Here is a 26,381-nt window from a genome sequence, read left to right on the forward strand (position 1 = left end):
GGTACGCAAAGGATGTTGCTGCTTGTGGGAGAATCTAAACTGGGGACACTATTTACAAATAAGGGATCATCCATTTAAAACAGAGATAAGCTTTTTTTTCTCTCGAGATTTGTGAGTCATTAGAACTTGCAGCTTCACAAGATGGTGAAAGCTGAGTCCTTGAATATCTTTAAGATGGGGGTAAACAGATACTCGAGAAGCAAGGTGGTGAAGATTGTAAGTTGTAGGCAGAATGGGGCATATTCAAATCAGCCATGGTCTATTGAACAACACAACAAAATCAGAGGGCTGAGCTGCCTAATCCTGCTGTGAATTTGTACATTCACATGTCCATATGTAATTCTTGTATCTGATGGTAAAAATCACACAACACCAGGCTATGGTCCAACAGATTTATTTGGAAACACCAGCTTTCGGAGTGCTGTTCCAAAGTTCTGAAACCAACATGGTCATTCTAAAAGATGAGAGACTTAACAAACAATCCATGTCTTTTTCAATATATAATTTCAGTTACATCACTATAAATTTGCTATAAATTCTATGTCCTATGATCTTAAATTCCATAACCACCTGATGAAGGAGTGGTGCTCCAAAAGCTAGTGTTTCCAAATACACCTGTTAAACTATAACCTGGTGTTGTGTGTTTTTTAACATTCCAACACCGGCACCTCCAATCATGGCTTGTATCTCATAGAGTCATAGAGATGTACAGCATGGAAACAAACCCTCCAGTCCAACCCGTCCATGAAGACCAGATATCCCAACCCAATCTAGTCCCACCTGCCAGCACCTGGCCCATATCCCTCCAAACCCTTCCTATTCATATACCCATCCAAATGCTTTTTAAATGTTGTATTTATACCAGCCTCCACCACTTCTCCTATCAGCTCATTCCATTCACGCACCATCCTCTGTGTGAAAAGGTTGCCCCGTAGGTCTCTTTTACATCTTCCCCTCTCACCCTAAACCTTTGCCCTCTAGTTCTGGACTCCCCAACCCCAGGGAAAAGACTTTGCCTATTTACCCCATCCATGTCTCTCATAATTTTGTAAACCTCTATAAGGCAGTATCTGATGATTTGCTTGCTGATGTCAGCACTCATTTTTGGATTCTTCAGTCAAACTTAGAATTTCTGGTTGAAAAATCATAAAAGATTTGGTTACAAAAATCTTTATGGATAAAACATATTCAGCATCATTGCTGATTTCAAAAATCTGGGCCCATATAATTTTATATACAATTAAGAAGTATGTTACATCTGCATGAAGAATGCAGTCCTTATCCATTCAAATTGATTAATATTGTAGAACCACATTAGTTTTATAGAAAATCATATTTCTAGCTATATCAGACAATTAATTACTTTGGTACACAAGTTTTTATTTTAATGAAGGTATTGGAAGCAGGGTCAGCAATGAATCGAAATATACATATTTTACTGAATTACAAAAAGCTGAATGATGCTTCAACGTCAATTTATACATAAGAATAATACAGAGTTATAGAGTCATACAGCATGGAAACAGAGTCTTTGGTCCAACTAGTCCATGCTGACCATGTTCCCAAACTAATCTAGTCCCATAGCAATCATTTGTCAACATAATTCAAAATTGTATCCATAAAAATAAAAGCATGTGTAGCAATGTAGTTAATTGCCTGATATGGCTAGAAATACGATTGTCAACAAAACAAATGTGGTTCTACAATAATGATGTACTTAAATGAACTTTCCACCTTTAACCCAAACTTCCTGGATGTTACATAAGTCCATTTTCTAGATTCAGATCAAAGCATTGAACAAAGCAATCCTTATTTCCAATGTTGGTAACTATTCTCATGAAACAGTCTAGTTTTGTTCAAGAACTTTGAAAGCTATTGCCTAAGGCATTTTAAGTAAGACATTTGTGAAATAGTAGTACATCTTGACAGAATTTGCTAAAGGTCTAGCTAGCCTCTTGCGGCACAAAGTAAAAGGCAGTTCACTGTGAAATTGCCAGACTGACAGCATATGTGCCAGAAAACACTGCTGTACATAATCAAGCTCAATAAAATCTCAAGGCGACAAACTTGTCTAGGTAATTTTGGTTTCCCAACCAATGCCAAATTAATTAATTCCTAAACAAAGTTGGTTTGTCCAAGAAAATTGAATAATTTAACATCCTTAAAGCTCTTAATCACGCTAACATTTGTTCAAATTGGTTTTGTATTTTTCTCCCAATTTTCCACTTGCTTTTTTAGAGATGTAAAGTTTTGTTATAGTGAAGTAGCAAAAAGCTGGTGCCTGACTCACTCCACAACCTCCTGCAAGTGTCCATTCTGCACAGGTCATTCGAAGTAATTAAGGACTACATTCTACTTGAAAATACATTTATAATTTGGCAGCGAAACAATGACATTTTTCTCCTCTTGTCTCCTGCGGAGAGGTTGCTGACCATTTGTTTCCACCCTGTACTGGAAATTGCTACGGTGGGTTTTGGACTCAGGCTTTCTGTCATTTATATGTCATGAACTACTTCTCTCACCATTGCACCATGATCCTCGGAGCAATGTTGGGGAGCTCATTATGAACAAAAGGGACTTCACAGAATCTCTACTAACCCAATAAATATCACTGAGCTCTATCTCATTGTTATTTGTGGGACCTTGCTGAACATCAAATACAACATTAGATATCCTTTAAATATGTTTTACCAATTATAAAGTATATTGGGAGGTCTCAAAATCGTGAAAGAAAGAATAAAGATGCAAATAGCTCTCTTTGATCATTTAACACAATGACAGAATTCTGCCTCAACTCATTCTTCAAAGTAATTATTTTTCCATTTATGGAGAGTTATTCAATAAGTAGAGCACTGACGGACACTCTATTGAGTCATTTTAAGACTTAAGAATTAAACAGCCGAATTAACTGTTTGTATGTGAATACAAGTCATCGCTGTAGTCTGCTAGCTGTTTACTTTATTGTTGAGAAACCTAACACAATATTTTGGATTAAGCATCTATCTCTCATGGTATAAGAATAGCTTATCTGCATTCCCTTTTAATTATTCAAATGTAGCATTTAGACAGTAATCTCTCCTCTGTCACACTTGATCTAAGCTAATTGTGCAAAAATGGTCACAGCTGATTGGTTTTCATTCAAATCTGTCTCAATGAATTTTTTTGAAGCAACAAAGAACTGCAAATGCTGGAAAACTGAATCAAAAACAGAAACCGAAATTGCTGGAGGAAGTCAGCAGGACTGGCAGCAACTGTAGAGGCAACACAGAGTTAACATTTCAGCTCCAACAAGCTTTCTTCAGCCTACCTGAAATGTTAACTCTGTGTTGTCTCCAAAGATTCTGCCAGACCTGCTGAGTTTCTCCAGCAATTCCCGTTTCTGCTTGTGTTTCAGATTTTCACCATCTACAGTTCATTGATGTTTTGAAAACTTCTATTGAGGCAATGACCCATCTTCAGTGGTCCTGAAATATTAACTCTGCTTTCCGTCTACAGATGCCCCCAAACCTTGTGAGTTTCTCCAGCAACGTCTGTCTGACATTGACATTTAAAATTGTCTTCTATGACATTATTTATTCTACATATTTCCATATCATCCACATCTCCAACCAAAGTATGTAAACAGGAAGATTTACATGATTTATTGCAATTTTGGGTGACATATTATAGGAAGGAAGTGAAAAACACATTAGAGATAACACAGAAATAGTTGACAAGAATGGCTCCAAGGATGAGTGACTTCGGTTATAAGGATAGATTGAAGAAGTTTGGATTATTCTCCGAAGGGAAAAGAAAGCTAAGAGGAGATCAGGGAAAATTGTTTCCATTCATAAAAGGAACAAGATCAGAAGCACATCGATTTAAAGTGATTGCAAAAGAAGCAAAGGTGAAGTCAGGAAAAGCTTTCTTCACTCATTGAGTATTGAAGGTTTGGAATGTACTGCCTGGAAGTGGGTGGGATTCAGTTAAGAGATTAGATGATTATTTGGAATAAAACAATGTATAAGGGTATGGGTGTACAGCAGCAGATTGGCACTAGGTAATGATACTTGTTTAAAGAGCTGGTGCATGCAAGATCTATGGACTTTGTCTCCCTGTTCTCTTTCTTAATTCAATAATAAAATGTCTGTCTACTCTTCTTATATCCAAGAACAAAAATACAGCAGACACAATCAAGTGATTTTCCTTTTGAGATAAGATTACAACAGTAATAGGATTCCTGTAGGATTTCTACTTGCTACCAACCCTGCTGTGAGTACAGCACATTAGATTGCAACTTGTGGTGGTAAGATTCAAGGTGAAAAATTCCGGTTGTTCCCATGAAAATGGGATGATATTGCAATGGTATATCCACTGCAATACTACTAAAGTAGGAAGTTCATTTAAGACAACCCCCAACGTACCCCTAAGATAACATTTTAGGTAGGACATAAGCTTTGAGGTTATGAATATTTGTGGTGGCAGACAGAATACCAGTTGGGTTGCCTCTCTTCAAGCAGTGAACTAGCAGGCCTTCTGAACCCCCATTCATTGTGTGGTTCCTTAACAGAAATGGAACCAGAAGGCAGGAAATCTAATGTCCCTACTCCACAAGCTCATTGGCATGGTGGGATGGTCAAATGCTGTTGACATGTTGGAGCAGAGCCTTCGAAAATTTCAAGCAGTGTGGGGCTGGAGCGAGATTGTGATGGAAAGTCTCCATCAATTTTTTGGCGACTCTATCACAGATCTTGGGTAAAAAAATCAAGCCTGATAAAAGCAATTTCATAATTGACCTATTCAGGAAACAAAGCTAATTGTTTGATTTACCGACTGACTTTACTTGGAACCAACATTAATTTCAAGACTCTCAAAGTGAATGCATTTTTTTTTGCTACAATGAATGCATAACTGGATATTTCCTCGTGATATAATTTGCTGGCAAAAAGAGGTACAAGTTTGACTTAGCATGTGCACCATCATTGGAGATTCATCTGTGATGTATTACTGTATGTCAATATCCCAGACATAATACATGAAAATCACACTCCAAATATCACACACTTTATGTTGTGTGTTCTCATAACACATAATCAGAATGCTCACAGCTTATAAATTGAAATATGAAAATTTTAATGAAAGATCATGTGAATAGGATTGAAGATGGTACTAAAAACCCTGTTTTGATGTCAGAAAAGAGGAGATTTCTACAAGGTTTCCTTCTGGAAGACACTCAGGAGCATTTCTACTACTTCCCAGCTCAGACCAAAGTTCTTGTGTCCTGCTACAGCTGGCGGTGAACATTGGTGGCCAATTATGTACTCAACCAAAGTACGATGGTTCACAAGCATTCTCACCCACAATGATGGAGGAGGCCAGAACGTTAGTGAAAAAGACAAGGCAAAACAATTTGTAACCAACTTTACTCAGAAGTACTGTGTGGATGAATCATGTCAGCTTTGGCCTGCAGAAGGTTCTAGCATAGTAATGGCAATCCTTAGCCATCAAGATCCATAGCAATCAAGAAATGACTGAAGGCAATGAATGCAACAAAGACAATAAGCCCTGGCAACACCCCACTGTAGTCCAGAAGACTTGTTCCTGAACGAGCCTGAGATAAGTAGTTCCAGTGCAGTTGGAAAACTGCCAACTATCCATCAATGTGGAAAATTGACCAAATGTGAAAAATCAGGAAAATTTCAATCTGGTCAATTACCTTCCTATTAGTTTCATCTTAATCATCAGTAAAGTGAAAGAAGTGTTATTTACTCAGCCTGTAGCTGCTCACTGATACATAGTTTGGGTTCACCGGGACCACTCAACTCCAGACCTCATTACAGACTTGGCCCAACTAGGTACAAAAGGACTGTATTTCAAAGGTGAAGAAAGGGTACATGTTCTTGACATCAAAGGAGAAATTGACTGAATCAAGAAACCCTAGCAAAATTGAAAGAAACTGTAAATTAGGGGGAGCTATCCATTGGTTGGAGTTAAACATAACACAAAGAAGGATGGTTGTTGGAGTCTAAGTATCTGAACACCAAGCTATCACTCTATGAGATCAGCATGTCCAACCACCTTCAATTACTTCATCAATCAGTTTGTCTTCATCACAAAATCTTAAATGGGATGTTCGTTGATAATTGTGTAATATCAATACCATTCATGACTCTTCAGGTATTGAAGCAGATCATGTCCATATGCAAGATCTGAACATATTTAAACTAGCTGAAAATGTGTTGGTGGAAAAGTGCAGCAGGTCAGGCAGCATCCAAGGAACAGGAAATTTGACGTTTCGGGCATAAGCCCTTCATCAGGAAACATCGAATTTCCTGTTCCTTGGATGCTGCCTGACCTGCTGCAATTTTCCAGCAACACATTTTCAGCTCTGATCTCCAGCATCTGCAGACCTCACTTTCTCCTCGAACATATTTAAACTAGGCCTAGTATGTGGCTAGGTAACATTATTGACACTCCAGTACCATGCAATGGAAGTCTCCAGCAAGAGAAAGTTTAACCTACTCCCCGTAGTATCCAATGGCATCATCATCACTGAAACCCAGCCTTCAACACCTAGAAATTTAAGTGGACCAGCAATTAAAATACCATTGCTACAAGAGCAGGGCAGGGGTTGAGAATTCTGTGGTAAATAATTCCACATATCCTGTCCACTATCTACAAGGCACAAGTCAGGGCTGTAATGAAATACTCCCTACTTGTCTGGATGAACTTTGATATCATTCAAGCAACTCAATACTATCCAGGTCAAAGCAAGTCACTTGATTGGTGCACCATCTCCCAGCTTAAATATTAATTCCTTCCACCATCAATGCACAGGAGTAGAGTGAGAAGTGTATCAACTACAACTTGCATTGCAGCAACTCAAAACTGATCCTGCAATGACATCTTCCAAACACACATGTCTACCAGCAACTTCCATCACCTAGATGAACAAGGACAATCCCATTTGAACACCCTCACCAGCAAGTTCCCTCCAAATCCATACCACTTCTGACTTTAACCTATATCACCATTTCTTCACCACGGCCAGGTTAAAATCACAAATCATTTCTTATCACCCTGTGGCTATATTTACATTACAGGGATTGCAGCAGTTCAAGAAGTCAGATCACCACTACTTTCTCAAGGACAATTGGAAATGAACAATAAATATTGGTCTTGCCAGTGACACTCACATGCCATAAAAGATTTGTTTTTTTTATTTAAACAGCCCCAAGGAGCAGTTTCAAAGCAATACATGAGGAACTATCTTCCAGGGATCATGCCTTGCTGTATTACATGCAGCTAATGGGGAAGGAGCGATGGTCTCATGGTGGTAGAGGAAGAGACTACAGCAGCAAGCCAACTACAATTTCAGCCCATGTCATAAATTGACAGAAAAACCAACAACAAATAATATGGATCTTTAATAGTGTTCTCAGATTCAGATGATAGATTGTGTTAATCAGTTAACTTTTTTTTAATTTAGTGTGATATCCATTGCTTTGGATTGAAGCAATTACATTTTTACTGAATTAATTGAAATGATGGGAGAGCCAATTGTTTTCCTTAATATTTTCTGTCACATTGCTAATATATTATCTGTCAAAAATCATCAAAGAGTCACAATGATGTTTTTAGGCAAGAGTGATTCAGCTATCACAAGTGCTCTTAAAATTCTGTTATATACCATGCTCCCTAATTGCTCTTGGCAGTAAAATGATGCAGTTTTGAATGTCTTCTCTTTTTAACCAACCAGCCAATTCTCTACTGAAGATTTTATTGATGCTATCCAAATGAACTATTTATTATTGGAGGTACAATAAATACAGTACCTCCATTTAAAATCTGAGGCTTTACTTGAAAACATATCAAATTTAAACCCATAGTCTTCCATAAAGTCATGTTGGTCTGTGCTCTAGATTTTCAGAAATACTTGGTTAATTAGTATTTTATCATTCTTCACTTTGCTCCTCCATGCATACTTTGTACTGAAGCTGTTTTGCTGGAATTTGGTTTAATAAATCCTTGCAGATAATTCTCTACTCAGCCATGAAGGGAAAGTGACTCATTGTGACTAGCAGCAGTCTGAATTCTTGTTGAGTTGTTTAAGCAGTGTAACCCTGATCCAGTTTCGGAAGTGTATCCGTTCTTGCACTCATGAAATATAGGAAGCTCCTATGGATGTTGTTAACATTGTTTTTGCTTTAACATCTTCATCAAATGGTTGTTCTTCAATCCAAGGGTTGTGAATCTTAGTAATTCTCTGCTGCAGGGCATTAAGTTATCTCCATTGTTGAATAAATTTAAGACAGGCATAGACATATTTAGTCTCTTGAGAATATGGAGATATGGGAAGCAGGCAGAGAAGTGAAGTCACACTCCAAGATCAGTGATGGTTGGATTAAATAACAAAATAGGCTCAATGGCCTATAAGGTCTACTCCTGTACATATTTCTCATGTTGTGTTAATAAAATTATGCCAATATATCCCTTCAACATTGCACATTTTACTCTAACTTCATTCCCATTTGGTGGCTTCCCTCTTCCCACAACCTTTCCGCCAACACTCCAGCTCCTGACTTATCCATCAAGATCCTCTTCAGTCCCAACTCTATTCCCAGTCTCTGTACTTATTGTTAAAATCCCTCATGTCTATTGCCAATAGTGGGGACTTTAGCTTCTTCTCACACTCGATCTGCCTCCTGTCTTGCCTCAGTCTTGCTCCCAGCCTGGCTTCTGCCTGGCTGCCAGGCTTGTCTCCCACCTTTACTCCTAACCTTTTTCATGCTTTCAATCTCAGTCCCTATCTGCTCAACCTGAAAATCCAGTTCCTGTTCTCAATCTCTGTCCTTACCTTTAGTATCTCTTATGTCTATTGCCACTATCAGAGACTGGTTGCTACTATTCCATTGTGAACATGCATTGAAGTCCTGGGATCTATCTAATAGCAGAAGTAGATCAATGCAAGTAACACCTTGGACCAAATCTGATCTGATTTGTATTCTTGTTCATTCCTTTAAGCATCCAGGTAGATGTTTATTCATTAATTTTCCTCATGGACTCTTGTAATTTGCTTTTGCCGATACAATTGCCCTTAGATAGATCATCTTCCTACTGTCCCAAGATTGCAACAACAACTTGGGGAAAGAAATGGACTTGTGACCTTGGTACTGAGGTCGTGGAACCAGGGGCCAGGTAATATTCTGGGGGCTTGGGTTCAAATTCCTTCTTGGCAGATGCTGAAATCTGAGTTTTCATTTAAATATAAAATGGAAAGTCACTAATGATGACATGAAACCATTACTAATGCCCTTTAAGGATAGAAAAATATCACCCTTATCTGGTCTGGCCAATGTGTAAATGCAACAATGTACTTGACTCGTAACTGCCCTCAAATAGTTTAGCAAATCACTCACTCGTATCAATTGGTAGAAAGTCTCAAATAAGAAGTGAAGCTAGATGGGCTAAGGCACCAGAAATGACAATGGCAGTCTCAGCCTTGTCAATTCTATGAAGTCTTCCTTATTTACTTCTGAGGCTAGTGTTAAAATTGGGAGAGCTGTCTCAGAGACTGGTCAAACTGATAGTCATACTCATGGCATCGTGCATTGCACAAAATATCCCAAACAATGTCATCACCATCTCTGGTATGACCTGTTCCAGCAGCTGGACCAACCAACTGTCATGAAAGCAGGGACATACAGTTAGAAGGCAGTTGCCTTGGGAGATATCAACATTGATGCCGAATGCAATGAAGTAAAACGAAATCACTTTAGACATGGGCGTGGACAACTCCAGCTGATTATCACATACCACACCCTCCCTTGACTCACTGCCCCCCAGCTGATGAATCAATACTTATACACATTGAACATTACCTTGAGTAAGCACTAAGGGTGGCCAAGAGCTAAAATATATAGCTGCTAGATAGGGTCTGCAAATGTTCCAATGAAGTCAATAAGAGTGAAAACATACTCAATCCATCCACACCAAACTGCCTGCTACAGGTATCCTTGACCACGACAGTATCATTAAGAGTGACCATCCCACAGTCCATGAGGAGACAAAGTCCCATCTTCACTTTGAGGATACGTTCCATCATGTTGTGTGCCATTAGAATCATGTTAATTGGATATACTTTGAATGGATCTAGCAACACAAGACTAGCTATCTATGAGGTGTTGTGAGCTATATTTGCAGAGTTGTATTTCAACACAACCTGCAAACTCATGGTCCAACATTACCCTGCCTCAGCCAATTCCATCAATTAATCCTAGTTCAATGAAGAGTGCGGTTGGACATGACAGGAGCCAAAACCAAGTCATCAACCTGGTGAAGCTACAAAAGAAGACTACTTGTTTGCTAAACAGCATCAGCAGCAATTGATAGACAGAGTTAAGGAATTCCATAACCAATGAATCAGATCGATACAAAAACATAAATTGCTGCAAAAGCTCAGCAGATCTTGCAGCATCTATTGAGAGAAATCAAAGTTAATGTTTTGGGTCCAGTGAGTCTTCCTCAGAACTGATGACAACTAGGAAAATGTTGGACGAGGCAGTAAGGAGTAAACAATAGGTGCGCATAGAGGCCAAAGACAGAAAAGGATAGTTGGACAGGTGAGGGAGTGTATAACAGTCAGGCTAGGAGGATGAATAGCTGGTAATGGAGACTGTTAGTGGCTAACAACACGTTATGTATAATAACAGACTATGTGATAAAAAGGCTCAGATCTAAGCGCTGCCAGCCTACCAAAACAATCCTGAATGGTGATGGCCAAATAAACAATTCACTGGAGGAAGAGATTTCATAAATAGCCCCATCCTTAATGATGGGTGGAGCCCAACACATCAATGCAGAAGACAAGATTGAGGCATTTGCCAAACCATCAGCCTGATATATCGAGTGGATGATCTATCTTGGCCTCCTCCGCAGATCTCACAGCTGCTGTACTTCAGCCAATTCAGTTCACTCCACATGATATATCAAGAAATGCATTAAGGAATTGGATAGGGCAAAGGCTATGGGTTTTGAAAAGAATTTAGTAATATTACTGAAGACATAGTCAAGAATTTGCAATAGCCCGGCCATGCTGTTCCAGTACAAATGCAACACTAGCATGTGTCTGCCAACATGGAAAAGTGCCCAGATATGTCCCACACAAATAGCAGAACAAATTGAAAATGGCCAATTAAAACCTTATCAGTCTTTTCTCAATTATCAATAAAGTGCCGGAAGGTATCATCAACAATGCTATCAAACAGTTCTCTTGCTTAGCAATAATCTAGTCACTGAAAGTTTGAGTTCCATCAGGACCACTTGGCTTTGACCTCATTACTCCCAGGAATACTCTCCCTCGGTACACCTGTAATTTTAGCCTGAACTACAACACCACTTCCCTTACTTTCTTGTCCTCCTTTCTATCCTTCCTACAGCATCTATACCCTGGAACATTAAGCTGCCAGTCCTGCCCTTCACGGAGCTGTGTCTCTGTAATAGCTATGATATCCTATTCCCATGTTCCCAACCATGCCCAAGGTCATCAGCTTTACCTGTCAGGCCTCTTGCTTTGAAATAAATGTAGTCTCATTCATCAGACTCACCTTGTTCTCTGCCTTGCTCATGCCTGCCTTGACTATTTGAGTTGCTCCTCCTCTCAACTGTACCAGCCTTCACCTTATCTCTTTTCTCAGTGCCTCTTTGCATGCTCAAAACCTCCCATCACCTCCAACCCATCTATCCACCCAAACAAATCCTTTATGGGTCTTACACCTCCTGAGTAGCACTAGCAAATGTCCCCATCAGGATATAGGTCCCCTTCCAATTCCAGTCTAGATCAATTGCATCCATATATTTTGAAATAATCTCGGGATAAGGAATTATTCATTTTTATTAATTCATTCAGAAATGGAGTTGTGGCAGAGATCCAGTTTTAGAAAGCTAAAATAATGCCTATATTTAAAACATAGCATGTCATAGAATCATACAGATATACAGCAAGGAAACAGACCCTTCAGTCCAACTTGTCCATGCCCAGATATCCTAACCTCATCTATCCCATTTACCATCACTTGGCCTGTATCCCTCCAAACCCTTCCTATTCAGATACCCATCCAGGTGCCTTTTAAATGCTAGAACTGTATCCACCTCCACCACTACCTCTGGCAGCTCATTCCATACCCACACCATCCTCCGTGTGAAAAGTTGTCCCTTAGGTCCCTTTTATATCTTTTCCCTCTCACCCTAAACCTATGCCCTCTAGTCGTGAGCTCCCTCAACACAGAGAAAAGACTTTGCCTATTTATCCTATCCATGCCCCTCGTAATTTTATAAATCTCTAGAAGGTCACCCCTCCGCCTTTGACACTCCAGGAAAAGCAGCCCCAGTCTATTCAGCCTTTCCCTCTAGCTCAAACCCTCCAACCCTGGCAACATTCTTGTAAATCTTTCCTGACCCCTTTCAAGCAATGATAAATCAATCCATTTGCATCAGTGCAAGAATAAATAATAGAATCCTCAGTAGATGGGGTTTATTAATAAACATGCAAAACATGGAGGAACAAACTCTGCTACTTCATTCACACACACAAATACAGTGAAGAAGGATAGAGAAAGAAAAATAGTTGCAAATTGAATTTCATGAAAAGTTATTACATTGGTATTAGTTCACATGACTTAGAGTCCAATTGGTCAAGAACCAAATTGGGAATCTTCATTTGGTTAATCTTACTGCAATTCTTTTTCTGAGTTGGGATACAGGTGGATGGCAATTAAGAGTGCAGTGGTATTTGGCATGCTCAGAGAATTAGTCCACCATGGCTGACTAAGTCTGCAATTTGTTTTTCTGAATAAGAGACTTTTGGGAGAGATAGAGATGGAGAGAAAGCTTTTTCACTGCTAAACTTTAGAATTACAGTTCTTGTAAAACAGCAATTGATATCAGAAGTCAAAACTGCATATGTAAAAAGGGCTCAAACAGCCCGGTTTCAGTTGTGTGATAGGGTGGTTTCTGCTAAGCCAGTCAGATAAACTGGTAGTTTGACCGTCCACATCAAAACTGTATGGGATGAGGGATGGATTCATGGGTAGATTCATGGATGGATAGTGTCACAGATGAACACATCGATGGATGAATTCACATACAGACAGAACAATGATGTGATGGACTTATGGGCAGATATACAGATGGAAAGATTCACAAAGGTGTGGATGGATCGCCAGCTAGATTCATGGAGGGAAACACAGATTTAAGGATGGATTTGCAGATAGGTGCATGAAATAATGTACTGATTGATTCTCAGAAAGTGGGCCAAATTTCCAGGCAGATGGACTTGGTAGACAGTTGGTTGGATTCATGATTGGATGGTCAGATTCAATGACAGGTGAATTCATAGATGTATTCATAGACGGATGGGTTCATAGACTGATTCATGGATTGCTGGAATAATTATGGAGGGACTGCAACAAAGACTGCAACTAGACTATTCCTGGGATGACAGGACTGATATATGAAGAGAAAGTGGATTGATTAGGACTATATTCACCATCGTTTAGAAGGCTGAGTGGATATCTGATAGAAACCTACAAAATGCTAACAGGATTAGACGGGGTAAATTCAGGAAGGATGTTCCCAATGACCAAGAAATCCAGAACCAGGGCTCACAATCTGAGAATACAGACGAGGTCATTTAGGAATTAGATGAAGAGAAACTTCTTCACTCAGAGAGTGGTGAGCCTGTGGAATTCTTTGCCACTGACAGTGATTGAAATCAAACCATTCAGTGTATTCAAGAAGAAGTCAGATATAGTTCTTAGGACTAAAATGCTCAAAGGGAAAAGTAGGAAGAGGATACTGTCTGTGCCTGTGAAGTTTGCTTTCTCCAATGCATTGACATTCACTCCTAGTATCTGCTGTCTGGCCAAATCTCTACTGGTTATTCTACTGTCTTTAGGATTTTTGAACCACAGGAGCTGAAGAGAATCTGCTGACATCTTGTGGTAAGGTTGATCCTCCTGTCTTATGTTGATCTGTTTTGCTTCCAGATTTTTGCTTCTCTCACCATCTAAATGGCTTTCTTGAAAATTTTTTTTGGACCACAACAAAACTGAAAAAGACTTACCAGTAATCCATCAATAATTCTATCTCCAATGAAGGGTGATTTCAAGGCTTCATAGTCATATTTTTCCACTACTATGTAGAGATCACTAAATAAGTTACTCATGGATTTCTCTGGAAGCTGAACACCTGATAAATATTGTGTTTTCAAGAATTTAATTTGTTGGACAGTGATTTTTAAAACCTTGCAGAATTTCATCAAGTGTATCTGATGCAACGTTTATGAGCAACTTGGTACATTAGATCATTGAATATAAAAGTGTATTTGTTCGGTTTCTGATTAAGTATCTAGTTTGGAGGCAAAATCAATATCTTAAGAACAGTTATTGGCAAGGTGCCAATTTTATGTACTATTTGGCCCATTTCTGAAATGACATCTTGCTGACAGTACTATTACTGCTGCCTTGTCTTCCTCATATGATTATTTAGCTTCCTTTTCATTTAATGATAGAAAATCTCAATTTTTTTTTAGATTAGATTACTTACAGTGTGGAAACAGGCCCTTCGGCCCAACAAGTCCACACCGACCCGCCGATGCGAAACCCACCCATACCCCTACATTTGGCCCTTACCTAACACTATGGGCAATTTAGCATGGCCAATTCACCTAACCTGCATATCTTTGGATTGTGGGAGGAAACCGGAGCAAACCCACGCAGACACGGGGAGAATGTGCAAACTCCTCACAGTCAGTCACCTGAGGTGGGAATTGAACCCGGGTTTCTGGCACTGTGAGGCAGCAGTGCTAACCATTGTGCCACCGTGCCGCCTTGTATGTTGCTGTATAACAAAGCTGCTACTGTGTATAGCTGTGCAGGAGGATTTTCTCATGTTTATGTTGTCAAAACAGATGATTCACACCTTGTTTGCAAGTGTAATGATTGGGTCCCCCTTCTTTTAGATTGGATTAAATTCACTATGGTGTGGAAACAGGCCCTTCGGCCCAACAAGTCCACACTGACCCTCCAAAGAGAAACCCACCCAGACCCATTCCCCTACATTCACCCCTGACTAATGCACCTCACACTGCTGGCAATTTAGCAAGGCCAATTCTCCTAACCTGCACATCTTTGGACTGTGAGAGGAAACCGGAGCACCTGGAGGAAACCCATGCAGACACAGGGAAAATGTGCAAACTCCACACAGACAGTAGCCCAAGGCAGGAATTGAACCCGGGTCCCTGGTTCCGTGAGGCAGCAATGCTAGCCACTGAACCACCGTGCTGCCCAGTATACATTTCCCAAACTCTTCAGAGCTGCATGTGGGGTTAAAGACAATCCCAATCACTTTAATGTGTTCTACCAGATGAATCTCACTCTGTTGATTTTGTCTTGTCAAAAATTGCGATGCGTTTATTATCTTAAAGTTATACCTGAAGATACCTTTAAAGCTCACCGGAACCTGCACCACTGCTCATCACGTTAGAGATTGCTCATACTATCAAACCATCAAGGCAGGTTCACTGCCAACATATCCTTCCTGGCAGGGATTTGCAGGGCTCATTTTATCAAGTGTGGTCGAGGAAAAACACTTGGTCCTCCAACAAGCACAGGCCTTTGTCTTAACCAATGTGTCATTGATTACATGTTAGCAATAGGTACATATTCCACTGATATGGTAGACATTGTCACAGAGACTGTAAAGAGGATTTCAGTGGTAGGTTTTATTAATCAAGCTACTATTCTTCCACCCAAATCAGAATGATGATATTGATATGGCCATTCTTAATGCAATCCTCAGCATTAACCCTCTCTGCACCTTCTATGACTAATATCATTTTGAATCAGATTCCGCTGCATCAAATCTTCCCTCATCCAGTCGTTAATTGTTGGGAACCCCCAGACAGTGCAGATTGTAAGTGAGGGCTGTGAGAGCAGGAGCTAATGTCCACAATGTACAGAGACTGGAATCCTGTGTATTATCACCAGGACGCAGGGAGGAACATGACTGAACACTCATGATGCAGGATCTTGAATGCTCAGTAATTCTCAGCAGCCCCATCCTGCCCCAAATTGATGCCCATGTTTACAGTGGGCACAGGAAACTTCAGCAAATCTTATCCCTGGGTCTTGGCTGAGGTGCTGACTGATCAAGGGAGCACTCAATGAAGTGACACTGATTGTACTCCAGAATGGCTGTGGAATTTCAGGACCAATGTTTACCAATTGAACAGGAATTTTCCTTTGCGTCGTTACTTCTCAGGAATGACCAGAAGGTGCACACAGTTTGGGTCTTCTGTAGAGTCAGGCTTCTTCCTGTATCTTTCCCCTCTGTGTTGTTCCAAGTAGGGGCCCCAATCAGGAGCTGATGTGCAAGCAGCAAATATTTTCTGTGAATGGAAATGTAAAATGTTTGATCATTTCTGTTGGATTTTCACCCACTGTTAAGTGGAAAGGAAATCTGGTTCTCAATCAGATTATTCCGACACCTGATAATTCACACTATAGCAAACAATATTTCATGACAAAGATTATACTTTCATCCAGACACTTCAATTGATCCTGTTGTGCACTGGCAGTGAGACACACTGAAAGAAATGGACTTTTCACAGACAATCAGTTTGATGCAATGACCTTAGTGCAATTCATTAAATGTTAAAGGTCAGAGACATGGTGAGATGAAGAGGTTTAGGGAGGCAATTCCAATGTTTAAGGTTAACCCTGCTGAATGCACAGTTACCAATGGGAGAGTGAGTGAAATGGTGAGTGTTGCAACAAATGTCAGAATTGTAGGAGTGCAGGTATTTTGATGGTTCACACAGTTGGAGGAGGGTACGAGAGAGAGGATTTGCTCAATGATACAGGGGTGAGAATTTTAAAAGTGTGATGTTGGATTATCGTCTCATAGTGATTAACAAGGACAGGGCTGGCAGATGAACAAGGCCTGGTGTGGTTTAAGCCACAGTGCTATGGAGAAGCATGGATTCACTTAAGGTGGAAGACGGGAAACCTGAGCACCAGTAGCCAGTCAATTAACCTACAAATGATAAAGACAATGACCAGGATTTTTCGGATAGCAAGGTTTCCTGTCTGACAACCCGAAGACATGGTGGGGAATATATCCGTACAGGTTATGGCTGTGCCAGAGTCACTTCAAGCTGCTCAGAGCATCAAATGGTTGGATATGGGATTTTTATCCTCCATTTTGTGCATTTTCCTTGAACAAAACTGCCTGCCAATCTGACTGACCAGCAGTGCCACAGAGAGTAATGGTCACTGCTGGCACCAGAAGCAACCTCCAGAATCAAAGTGCTGGAGTTCCACAGGGGAGCCAGTAGTGAGGTCACATGACAGGAAATGGGAGCGAAGGTCCAGGGAGAGTAGGGAGAATCAACAGCAAGGTCAGGAATGCAATGAATATCTGGATAGGCTGGGACTTTGAGCTGGTCTCATTGATAGAGTCAGCCATCTCCTTTTCTGAGCCTTCCTGTTCTCCCCTTACCACCCAAACCCACAATTGCAGGGGAATATTAACTGATGCTCTAGGCTTTACGTACACCTTATCATGTTGTAGGCTGGACACAAGCATGGGATGGCAAACGAGGAGACTGTATGGCCCTCCTGCCTACTAGTGCAGGACTGTAAGAACTTGCTGTTTACAACAACCTCAAAGACCCACCTCCTAACCATTGCATTAGGGGTTTAGTATCCTGTAATGATGTCACAGAGCAGATTTTCATTGGGAAGAGATACCACAGTGTAAGCTGAATTAAGAAACGAAAAACAGAAATTCTTGGTGAATTGGGCAAAACCCGAAAACCGAACACTGTTTACATTAGAAATACTTGCAGAGAAGCAAATGATGTAGACTGACTAGCATTAATGATAAGGGTTACAGAATAGTTTATCAAATAATCCTTTAGATGTATTGTTGAGAAAAGACACATTTTGTCAAATCCTTTTGTCCTGCATTTATTGGGACATTTTGCAAGAATCCCAACCAATTCAAGGTGAAAAGTAAATTCTGTCATCTGAAAGGAGACTATTGATTGGTTGCTAAATGAATTCTGATTGGCAGAGATGTTGCCGTGGAGAATGCACCCACTAATGCTGATTGACAATTAACTGCCAGGTTTTGATTAGAGAATGTGGAATTTCACACCATGGAGAGGAAGAGGCTGAGGGGGATTTCACTAAAGTTCACAAAATAATGAGAGGTCTGGGCAGAGCAAACAGGAACAATTAGCTCAATCTCATTAAATCTGTGCTGTTTAGACCTTGATGTTTTGATTGATTTGCAAAAGTAGCAAATAGAGTCATAGAGATGTACAGCACAGAAACAGACCCTTCAGTCCAATCGTCCATGCTGGTCAGATATCCCAACCTAATCTAGTCCCATTTGCCGGCATTTGGCCCATTTCCCTCAAAACCCTTCCTAACCATAGACACATCCAGATGCCTTTTAAAGGTTGCAATTGTACCAGCCTCTGCCACTTCCTCTGGCAGCTCATTCAAAATACGGATTACCCTCTGCATGAAAAAGTTACCCCTTACATCCCTTTTAAATTTTTCCCCTCTCACCCTAAACCTGTGCTGTCTAGTTCTGGACTCTCCCACTCCAGGGAAAAGACCTTGTCTATTTACCCTATCCAAGCCCCTCATGATTTTATAAATCTCGAGAAGGTCACCCTTCAGCCTCCAACGCTCCAGGGAAAACAGCCCCAGCCTATTCAGCTTCTCCCTGAAACTCAATCCTCCAACCCTGGCAACATCATAGTAATTTTTTTCTGAACCCTTTCAAGTTTCACAACATCCTTCCAATAGGAGGGAAACCAGAATTGCATATGATATTCCGAAAGTGGCATAACTAATGTCCTGGGCAGCCACAACATGGCCTCCCAACTCCTATTTCAATGCTGTGACCAATAAAGGAAAGCATTCAAGACACCTTCTTCACTATCCTATCTAATTGTGACTCCACGTCCGAGGAACTATGAACCTGTACCTCAAGGTCTCTTTGTTCAGCAAAGCACACCCCCCCCACCACACCCCCACTCTCCCCACGACCTTCCCAACAAGTGTACAAGTCCTGCTCTGATTTGCCTTACCAAAACATAAATGACAAAATGCACCGATCCTTGTGGCACACCATTGGTCACAGACCTCCAGTCTGAAAAGCAACTCTCCATCACCACCCTCTGTCTTCTACCTTTGAGCCAGTTCCGTATCCAAATAGCTAGTTCTCCCTGTATTCCACGAGATCTAACCTTGCTAATCAGTATTCCATGAGGAACCTTGTTGAACACATTATTGAAGTCCATATAGATCATGTCCACCGCTCTGCCCTCATCAATCTGCTTTGTTACTTCTTCAAAAACCTCAATCAAGTTTGTGAGACATGATTTCCCACGCACAAAGCCATTATAATTATCCCTAATCAGTACTTGCCTTTCCAAATACATATAAATCCTGTCCCTCAGGATTCCCTCCAACAACTTGCCCACCACCGATGTCAGGCTCTCTGAAATATAGTTCCGTGGCTTGTCCTTACCACCTTTCTTAAATAGTGGCACCACGTTAGCCAACCTCCAGTCTTCCAGCACCTCACCTGTGACTATTGATGATGCAAATATCTCAGCAATCATTTCTCTAGCTTCCCACAGAGTTCTTAGGTAGACTTGATTAGATCCTGGGAATTTATCCACTTTTATGCATTTCAAGACATCCAGTACCACCTCTTCTTCAATATGGACATTTTTCAAGATGTCACCATCTATTTCCCTACATTCTATATCTTCCATGTCCTTCTTCACAGTAAACACTGATGTAAAATACTTGATTAGTATCTTCCCCATCTCCTGCAGCTCCACACACAGGCCTCCTTGCTGATCATTGAGGGGCTCTATTCTCTCCCTAGTTACACTTTTGTCCTCAATGTATTTATAAAATTCCTTTGGATTTTTCTTAAACCTATTTGCCATTGCTATCTCATGTCCCTTTTTGCCCTTCTGATTTCCCTCTTAAGTATACTCCTACTGCCTCTATACTCTAAGGATTCCTTCGAACTCTGCTGTCAATACCTGACATATGCTTTCTTTTTCTTCATAACCAAAACCTTAACATCTGTAGTCATCAACATTCCCTATACCTACCAACCTTTCTTTTCACCCTAACGGGAATATACTATTTCTGGATTCTTATTATCTCATTTCTGAAGACTTCCCATTTTCCAGCTGTACCTTTACCTGCAAACATCTGCCCGCGATCAGCTTTTGAAAGTTCTTGCCTAATACCATCAAAATTGGCCTTTCTCCCATTTTGAACTTCAACTTTTAGATTCAGTCTATTCTTTTCTATCACTATTTTAAAACAAATAGAATTATGGTCGCTGGCCCCAAAATGCTCCACCACTGACACCTCAGTCACCTGCCCTGCCTTATTTCCCAAGAGTAAGTCAAGTTTTGCACCTCTCTAGTCAGTACATCCACATACTGAATCAGAAGACTTTTTTCAGCACACTTAACAAATTCCTCTCCATCAAAACCCTTGATACGATGGCAGTCCCAGTCTAAGTTAAAATCCCCTACCATACCAACTCTATTATTCTTACAGATAGCTGAGATCTCCTTACAAGTTTGTTTCTTAATTTCCCACTGACTATTGGTGGGATTTATAATACAATCCCAATAAGGTGATCATTCGTTTCTTATTTCTCAATTCCTCCAAAATAACGTCCCTGGATGTACTCCCAGGAATATCCTGCCTCAGTAGAGCACTTATGCTCTCCTTTATCAAAAATGCCACTCCCCCTCCTCTCTTGCCCCCCTTTCTATCCTTCCTATAGGATTTGTATCCTGGAACATTAAGCTGCCAATCCTGTCCATCTCTGAGCCACATCTCTGTAATTGCAATGACATCCCAGTCCGATATTCCTAACCATGCCTTCCCCGTTAGCTCTCTTGAATTGAAATAATTCGTTTAATTTATCAGTCCAACCTGTAGTTGGTTTCTGCTTTGTTCATGCCTGCTTTAACTAGTTACCTTTCCCAACCAATCTCAAATTGATCTTTTTCTTCACTATTTCCCTGGGTCCCACTATTCCGCCCCCCACCCCCCCCCCCAACCCCCACCTTACTAGTTTAAATCCTCCTGAGCAGATCGAGCAATTTTCCCTGCCAGTATATTCATCCCCTTCCAATTCAGGTGCAATCCATCCTTCTTGTGGAGGTCACTTCTACCCCAGAAGAGATTTCATTGATCCATTAATGTAAACCCTTCTCCCCTGCACTATCTCCTCAGCCACACATTTATCTGCTCTTTCCTTCTATTCATACCCTCATTAGCTTGTAGTACCAGGGTTATTCCACATATTGCTACCCTAGAGAACCTCCTCTTGAATTCCTGCCTAAGCTTCTATATTGTCCCTTTAAAATCTCATCCTTTTCCCTTCCTATATCATTAGTTCCAAAGTGTACAATGACCTCCTGCTGGTCCCTCTCCCCCTTGAGAACATTCGGCACTCTCTCCAACATATCCTTGATCCTGGCAACACACCATTCTGATTTTTCACTGTTGGCCCCAGAAGTGTCTGTCTATGCCTCAGACTAGAAAGTCCCCTCTCACAATTGATCTCTTGGAACCTGACGTACCCCTCATTACATTGAGAACCAGTCTCCGGACCAGAAATTTGGCTGTTCGTGCTACATTCCCCGGAAAGTCCATCAACCCCTACATTTTCCAAAACAGCATACTTGTGTGAGATGGGGATAGCCACAGAAGACTTCTGTACTACCTGCCTACCCATCCTAATTTTCCTGGAGTTAACCCATCTACCTGAATGAATCTGCGGCTTTTCTCGCTACCTATAACTGCCACCCGTCATATTCCCTAGCTCTTGTAAATTTCTTATTGCCTCTAACTGCTGGTCCAACCGAACCATGCGATCTGATAGGATTCACAATCAAAGACACTTCCTGCAGAAGTAACCATCAGTAACATGGAAACGCTCCCTAAGCTCCCACATCTGATAGGAAGAGCACCTCACTCAACTAAAGGTCATCGTTGCTCCTTCACAATCTACAGACCCAGAAAATAGCACCATCTTTTTGCTCTTAAAAAAAACACTGCTCCATGCTAACTTAGTACCTATGGTTTATATTTTTAAAATTTAATCAACAGACCGATCTCAATAAAAGATATAATTAAGAAAGAATCCACTCTATTCACTACTGTAGATTTACAGCAAGATTACAAGTACAAACTATGCACATGTCTGTTCCTGTGCTGTGAGCTCACCCACACAGGTTCTTCTAAGGTCAGCTGTGAATTTCACTGTTTGTTAAATTTTCCTAAGTGCACTCTAATGTCCAGAGATACATGAACTCAAACAGCAAAAGCAGTGATAGTGCAGATTCACTGCTGTGTCAGACAGCAGGGTCAGTCTTTCTCTGACCCTGTGGTCACTGCCTTTGTCTGTCATCCTCCTTTTAAAAGTGCCATTGTTTTGATCTTTTATTGCAGAATCATTCGGTGTACTAGAGACAGCGCTGGATAATCACTGAAATGGGAATAATGTCCAGGGTTATGGGAAAAAGCCGGGGGAATAATACTAAGGCCTTCTGCGCATTCAGAGGGCTGGTACAGGCATGATGGGCTGAATGGCTTCTTTCTGCACCATAACAACTCAGATTCTGTGAACTTTGTGTAGTTGAGACAGACAAATCATAACCTTGGTCTTATATAGAACAGTACGGTACAGACACTAATCCTTCAGTCCACAATATTGTACCGAACATGATGCAAAATTAAACTATTTTCTTCTGCCTGCCATTGGGTCACATCCCTTCATTTCTTGCATATTCATGTCTTTAATTAAAAGTTCCTAAATGCCTTTATCATATCTGCCTCCACCCCCACCCCGGCAGCCTGTTCCAGACTCCTGACACTCTTTGTGTAAAAAAACTTGCCCCTCACATCTCCTTTGAACTTTTGCCCTCTCACCTTAAATGCTTCTCTTTGTATTTTTGAACTGTGGGGTGGAAAAAGATTCTGACTGTCAACCCTATCTATCCATCTCATAATTTTGTAGGCTTCTATCAGCCGCTCCAGAGAAAACAACCTGAGTTTTTCTAGCCTCTCCTTAGAGCTCATACCCTCTAATCCAAGCCTCATCCTGGTAAACCTCTTCTACAACCTCTCCAAAGCCTCCACATCCTTCTTGTAATGTGGCGACTAGAATTAAACGCAATAGTCATCATGCAGCCTAAGCAAAGTCTTATAAAGCTCTAACATGACCTCCTGATTCTTGTACTCAGTTCCCTGAGCAATAACGGCAAGTACGCCATAAACTTTCTTTATCAACCTACTTGTGACGATTTGTTTTGATCTGTATTTGATGCTGAAATGAACTTCTGACAACATTTTCATAACACCACTAAAACCATATATTTTTGCCTGCATCATCTGATTCGATTCCTCTGTAGTTACAGAAATCCTCTGTTGCAAAAATCCACACCAATGCAGTCATGCCATTGGCACTTGGCTATTCAAATAACAAATCGAGAGTTTGATGTTGGAAAAGCACAGCAGGTCAGGCAGCATCCAAGGAGCAGGAGAATCGACATTTTTGGCTAAAGCCCTTCATCACGGCTTTAGCCCGAAACATTAATTCTCTGCTCTTTGGATGCTGCCTGACCAGCTGTGCTTTTCCAGCACCACACTCTTGACTCTGACCTCCAGCATCTGCAGTCCTCACTTTCTCCTATTCAAGTAACAACTCAGCTGACCTCCCAAATCCGACCCTCTGTGAACTTAATAATTCAAATCTGTGCTCTTAATTACATCAAGTCCTGATCATCGATCATTCCTTTCTCACTAATTCATATTGGCTCCTGCTTAAGTAAGTACTCAAGTTTAACATTCTCCTGCTTGTTTCCAAATCTTTCCATGGTCTTGGCTCACCCTTTCCTGGAAATCTCTGTGACATGTGTGGTTGTCTAAATCAAGCATTTTGAACCCTTGCTGTTTAAATAGTTTGACCATTAGTAGATGGCCCCTCAGTTGCTGAATTATGGGACTTTGGAATTCCTTCCTCAAAACTCACTGTCTCCCTGCCTTTTCTCTCATTGAAAGCATGAAGAAACAAAATGTGAGATTGATCTTGACAAACCTGTACTGAAACCAGGAAATGTTCCACGTGGACTTTATTCGAAAACTACTGAATCCCACCACCTAATGCCACTACTTGTTATTACAACCAGACAAACGTAAAGATCTGCAATGCAGAAGACACCATTCTGAAACTGAGAGATAGTTTTGAAACAGTCCAAACTCCAACTTTGTAAGGTGCATAAATAGTGTGTGAATTGATTGAGAATTTAATGAAATCAACCTAACAATCTGTGATCCATGACTGAAATACAAAATATAGTGTTTAGTGGACCTTTTGTTTATATTTGTTAAATTAAGGTGACCTGCATTTTCCAAGGTATTGCAACACAGTGATGTGTCCATATTTGTGATGTGTTCCAATAGTGCAATTCTTTTATTATTTTAAAACCTATCTTTGATTTAATTGCATAAATGTGATAAATTATGTTTTTTTGTAACATTGAAATAACCATAGTCCTATCAGATCACAGGGCTGCTCTCTCAACAGAGAGCGAGGTGATTGATGGTGGTTTAACCTGAGGATCAAGGGGAGAGTTCCAGAAGGAGAGTTCATCACAGTAACCTCAGCTGGTGCAGGTGAAAATGTGTTGCTGGTCAAAGCACAGCAGGCCAGGCAGCATCTCAGGAATAGAGAATTCGACGTTTCGAGCATAAGCCCTCCTGATGAAGGGCTTATGCTCGAAACGTCGAATTCTCTATTCCTGAGATGCTGCCTGGCCTGCTGTGCTTTGACCAGCAACACATTTTCAGCTGTGATCTCCAGCATCTGCAGACCTCATTTTTTACTCAGCTGGTACAGGGACTGGCATCACTCAGCATCACCAACTCACCCATCCAACCAACTGAGCTAACCGATCCACTATTCTTTTAGTTGTATATTCAAACATTCACAGATACTACTTCCAGTCCACTCCAGCTTTAGTGCCTGAACCAAGATGGTATCACGGTGGACTGAACTGAGCATAAGTGAAAGGACAACAAAACGAGATTTTGACTTTGCAACAAAATGCTTTGCATTGCATCTATCATGATCCAAAACCTAATTTTATGTTCTCTGTTCCTTAATCTTTAAAAGATTTCAAAGCGTCCCTCACCTGCCACAAGGTGGGGCCCTCAGCTTGGACAACTCTCACCACAGCCATGATGGGGATCCACATAATACAGAAGATGGTCATACACCAGCCCAGTGCTCCTGACCAGACAGGGTATTCAACAGATCCATATCTTAGTGGGGCAAATGTTGTCAAGGACCAGATTAAGACTGCCTGAATGTGGATAAGATACAAAACTAAATCAGAAACAGAATGAGAGATTGGGTATTTTCAGTTTAAATCAAAATAATGTGTAACAGCTTCTTACCACCAGAAAACACGGAGAGATCAGAATCCAACACATTCTCCACCACAGCCAGAAGAGCCAAGTCCTTTCCCCAATCATCATCTCAATGTCCTTGATGAATCTGTTTGTCCCTGTGAACAACAAGGAAGAAGAGAGACACCATCACTCACTCTGTCCTGTCTTTAGGGCAGCTTGTTTACTGTTGAAGTACATCTTGTACAGGGTGGCACTGATGAACAGGTTAACCCAGAGAAGGGATTGCTCCAGATTTCAAACAGGATAAGGAAATTGATTCTTGTCACCAACTGATTGATCTTTCTCTCCCATTTTGGGAACAAGGGTCTGTCCATCCCAGCACAAATTGGAAACATCAGCTTTTCCTGGAATGAGTTCTTCTTGGGCGATGAAGGTAACTTGGAATTTGAAACACAACCAGATCAATCATGACCGTATTGATGGTGGAGCAGGCTTGAGGGGCTGAATGGGTCTATTTCTGCTAAGGACTTGTAAAATATGAAAGTGAAGAGTTCATAACAAACCCTAAATATAGAAACATGTGAACAACAGCAAAAATAGGCTAATTTTCTCTAATCTTATTACAAATCACTTGTTAGGGATACGGTTAATACTGATAGAAACCAATGAAGGGTAAAGAGTGGGGTGTTTCCAATGTAAAGAACAGGGGTATAAGTGTAATTAATTAAAACTTATAAAATACACCATTGAGTGAAATGCAATAGAGATGACCACTTAGGTGATATGTTGCAACTGTAGCATGTGGGTGTTGCTGGATTCCTAAAGAAATCCAGTTATATTGGATCAGCTCAAACATTTGAG

General features: G+C 40.7%; 1 protein-coding gene across 1 annotated transcript in view; it reads right to left on the bottom strand.

Moving 5' to 3' along the window:
• Positions 1-26,381, bottom strand: part of LOC132820008 (sodium- and chloride-dependent neutral and basic amino acid transporter B(0+)-like) — a 207,459-nt gene that overhangs the window by 102,392 nt on the left and 78,686 nt on the right. Inside the window, exons 11-13 of the mRNA XM_060831935.1 lie at positions 25,566-25,675; positions 25,301-25,471; positions 16,293-16,426 (exon numbers count right to left, since the gene is read on the bottom strand). Coding sequence (XP_060687918.1) covers positions 16,293-16,426; positions 25,301-25,471; positions 25,566-25,675 — 415 coding nt within the window. The remainder of the gene's footprint in view (positions 1-16,292; positions 16,427-25,300; positions 25,472-25,565; positions 25,676-26,381) is intronic.

Source organism: Hemiscyllium ocellatum, chromosome 11 (assembly GCF_020745735.1).
Source record: "Hemiscyllium ocellatum isolate sHemOce1 chromosome 11, sHemOce1.pat.X.cur, whole genome shotgun sequence".
Taxonomy (NCBI): Eukaryota; Metazoa; Chordata; class Chondrichthyes; order Orectolobiformes; family Hemiscylliidae; genus Hemiscyllium; species Hemiscyllium ocellatum.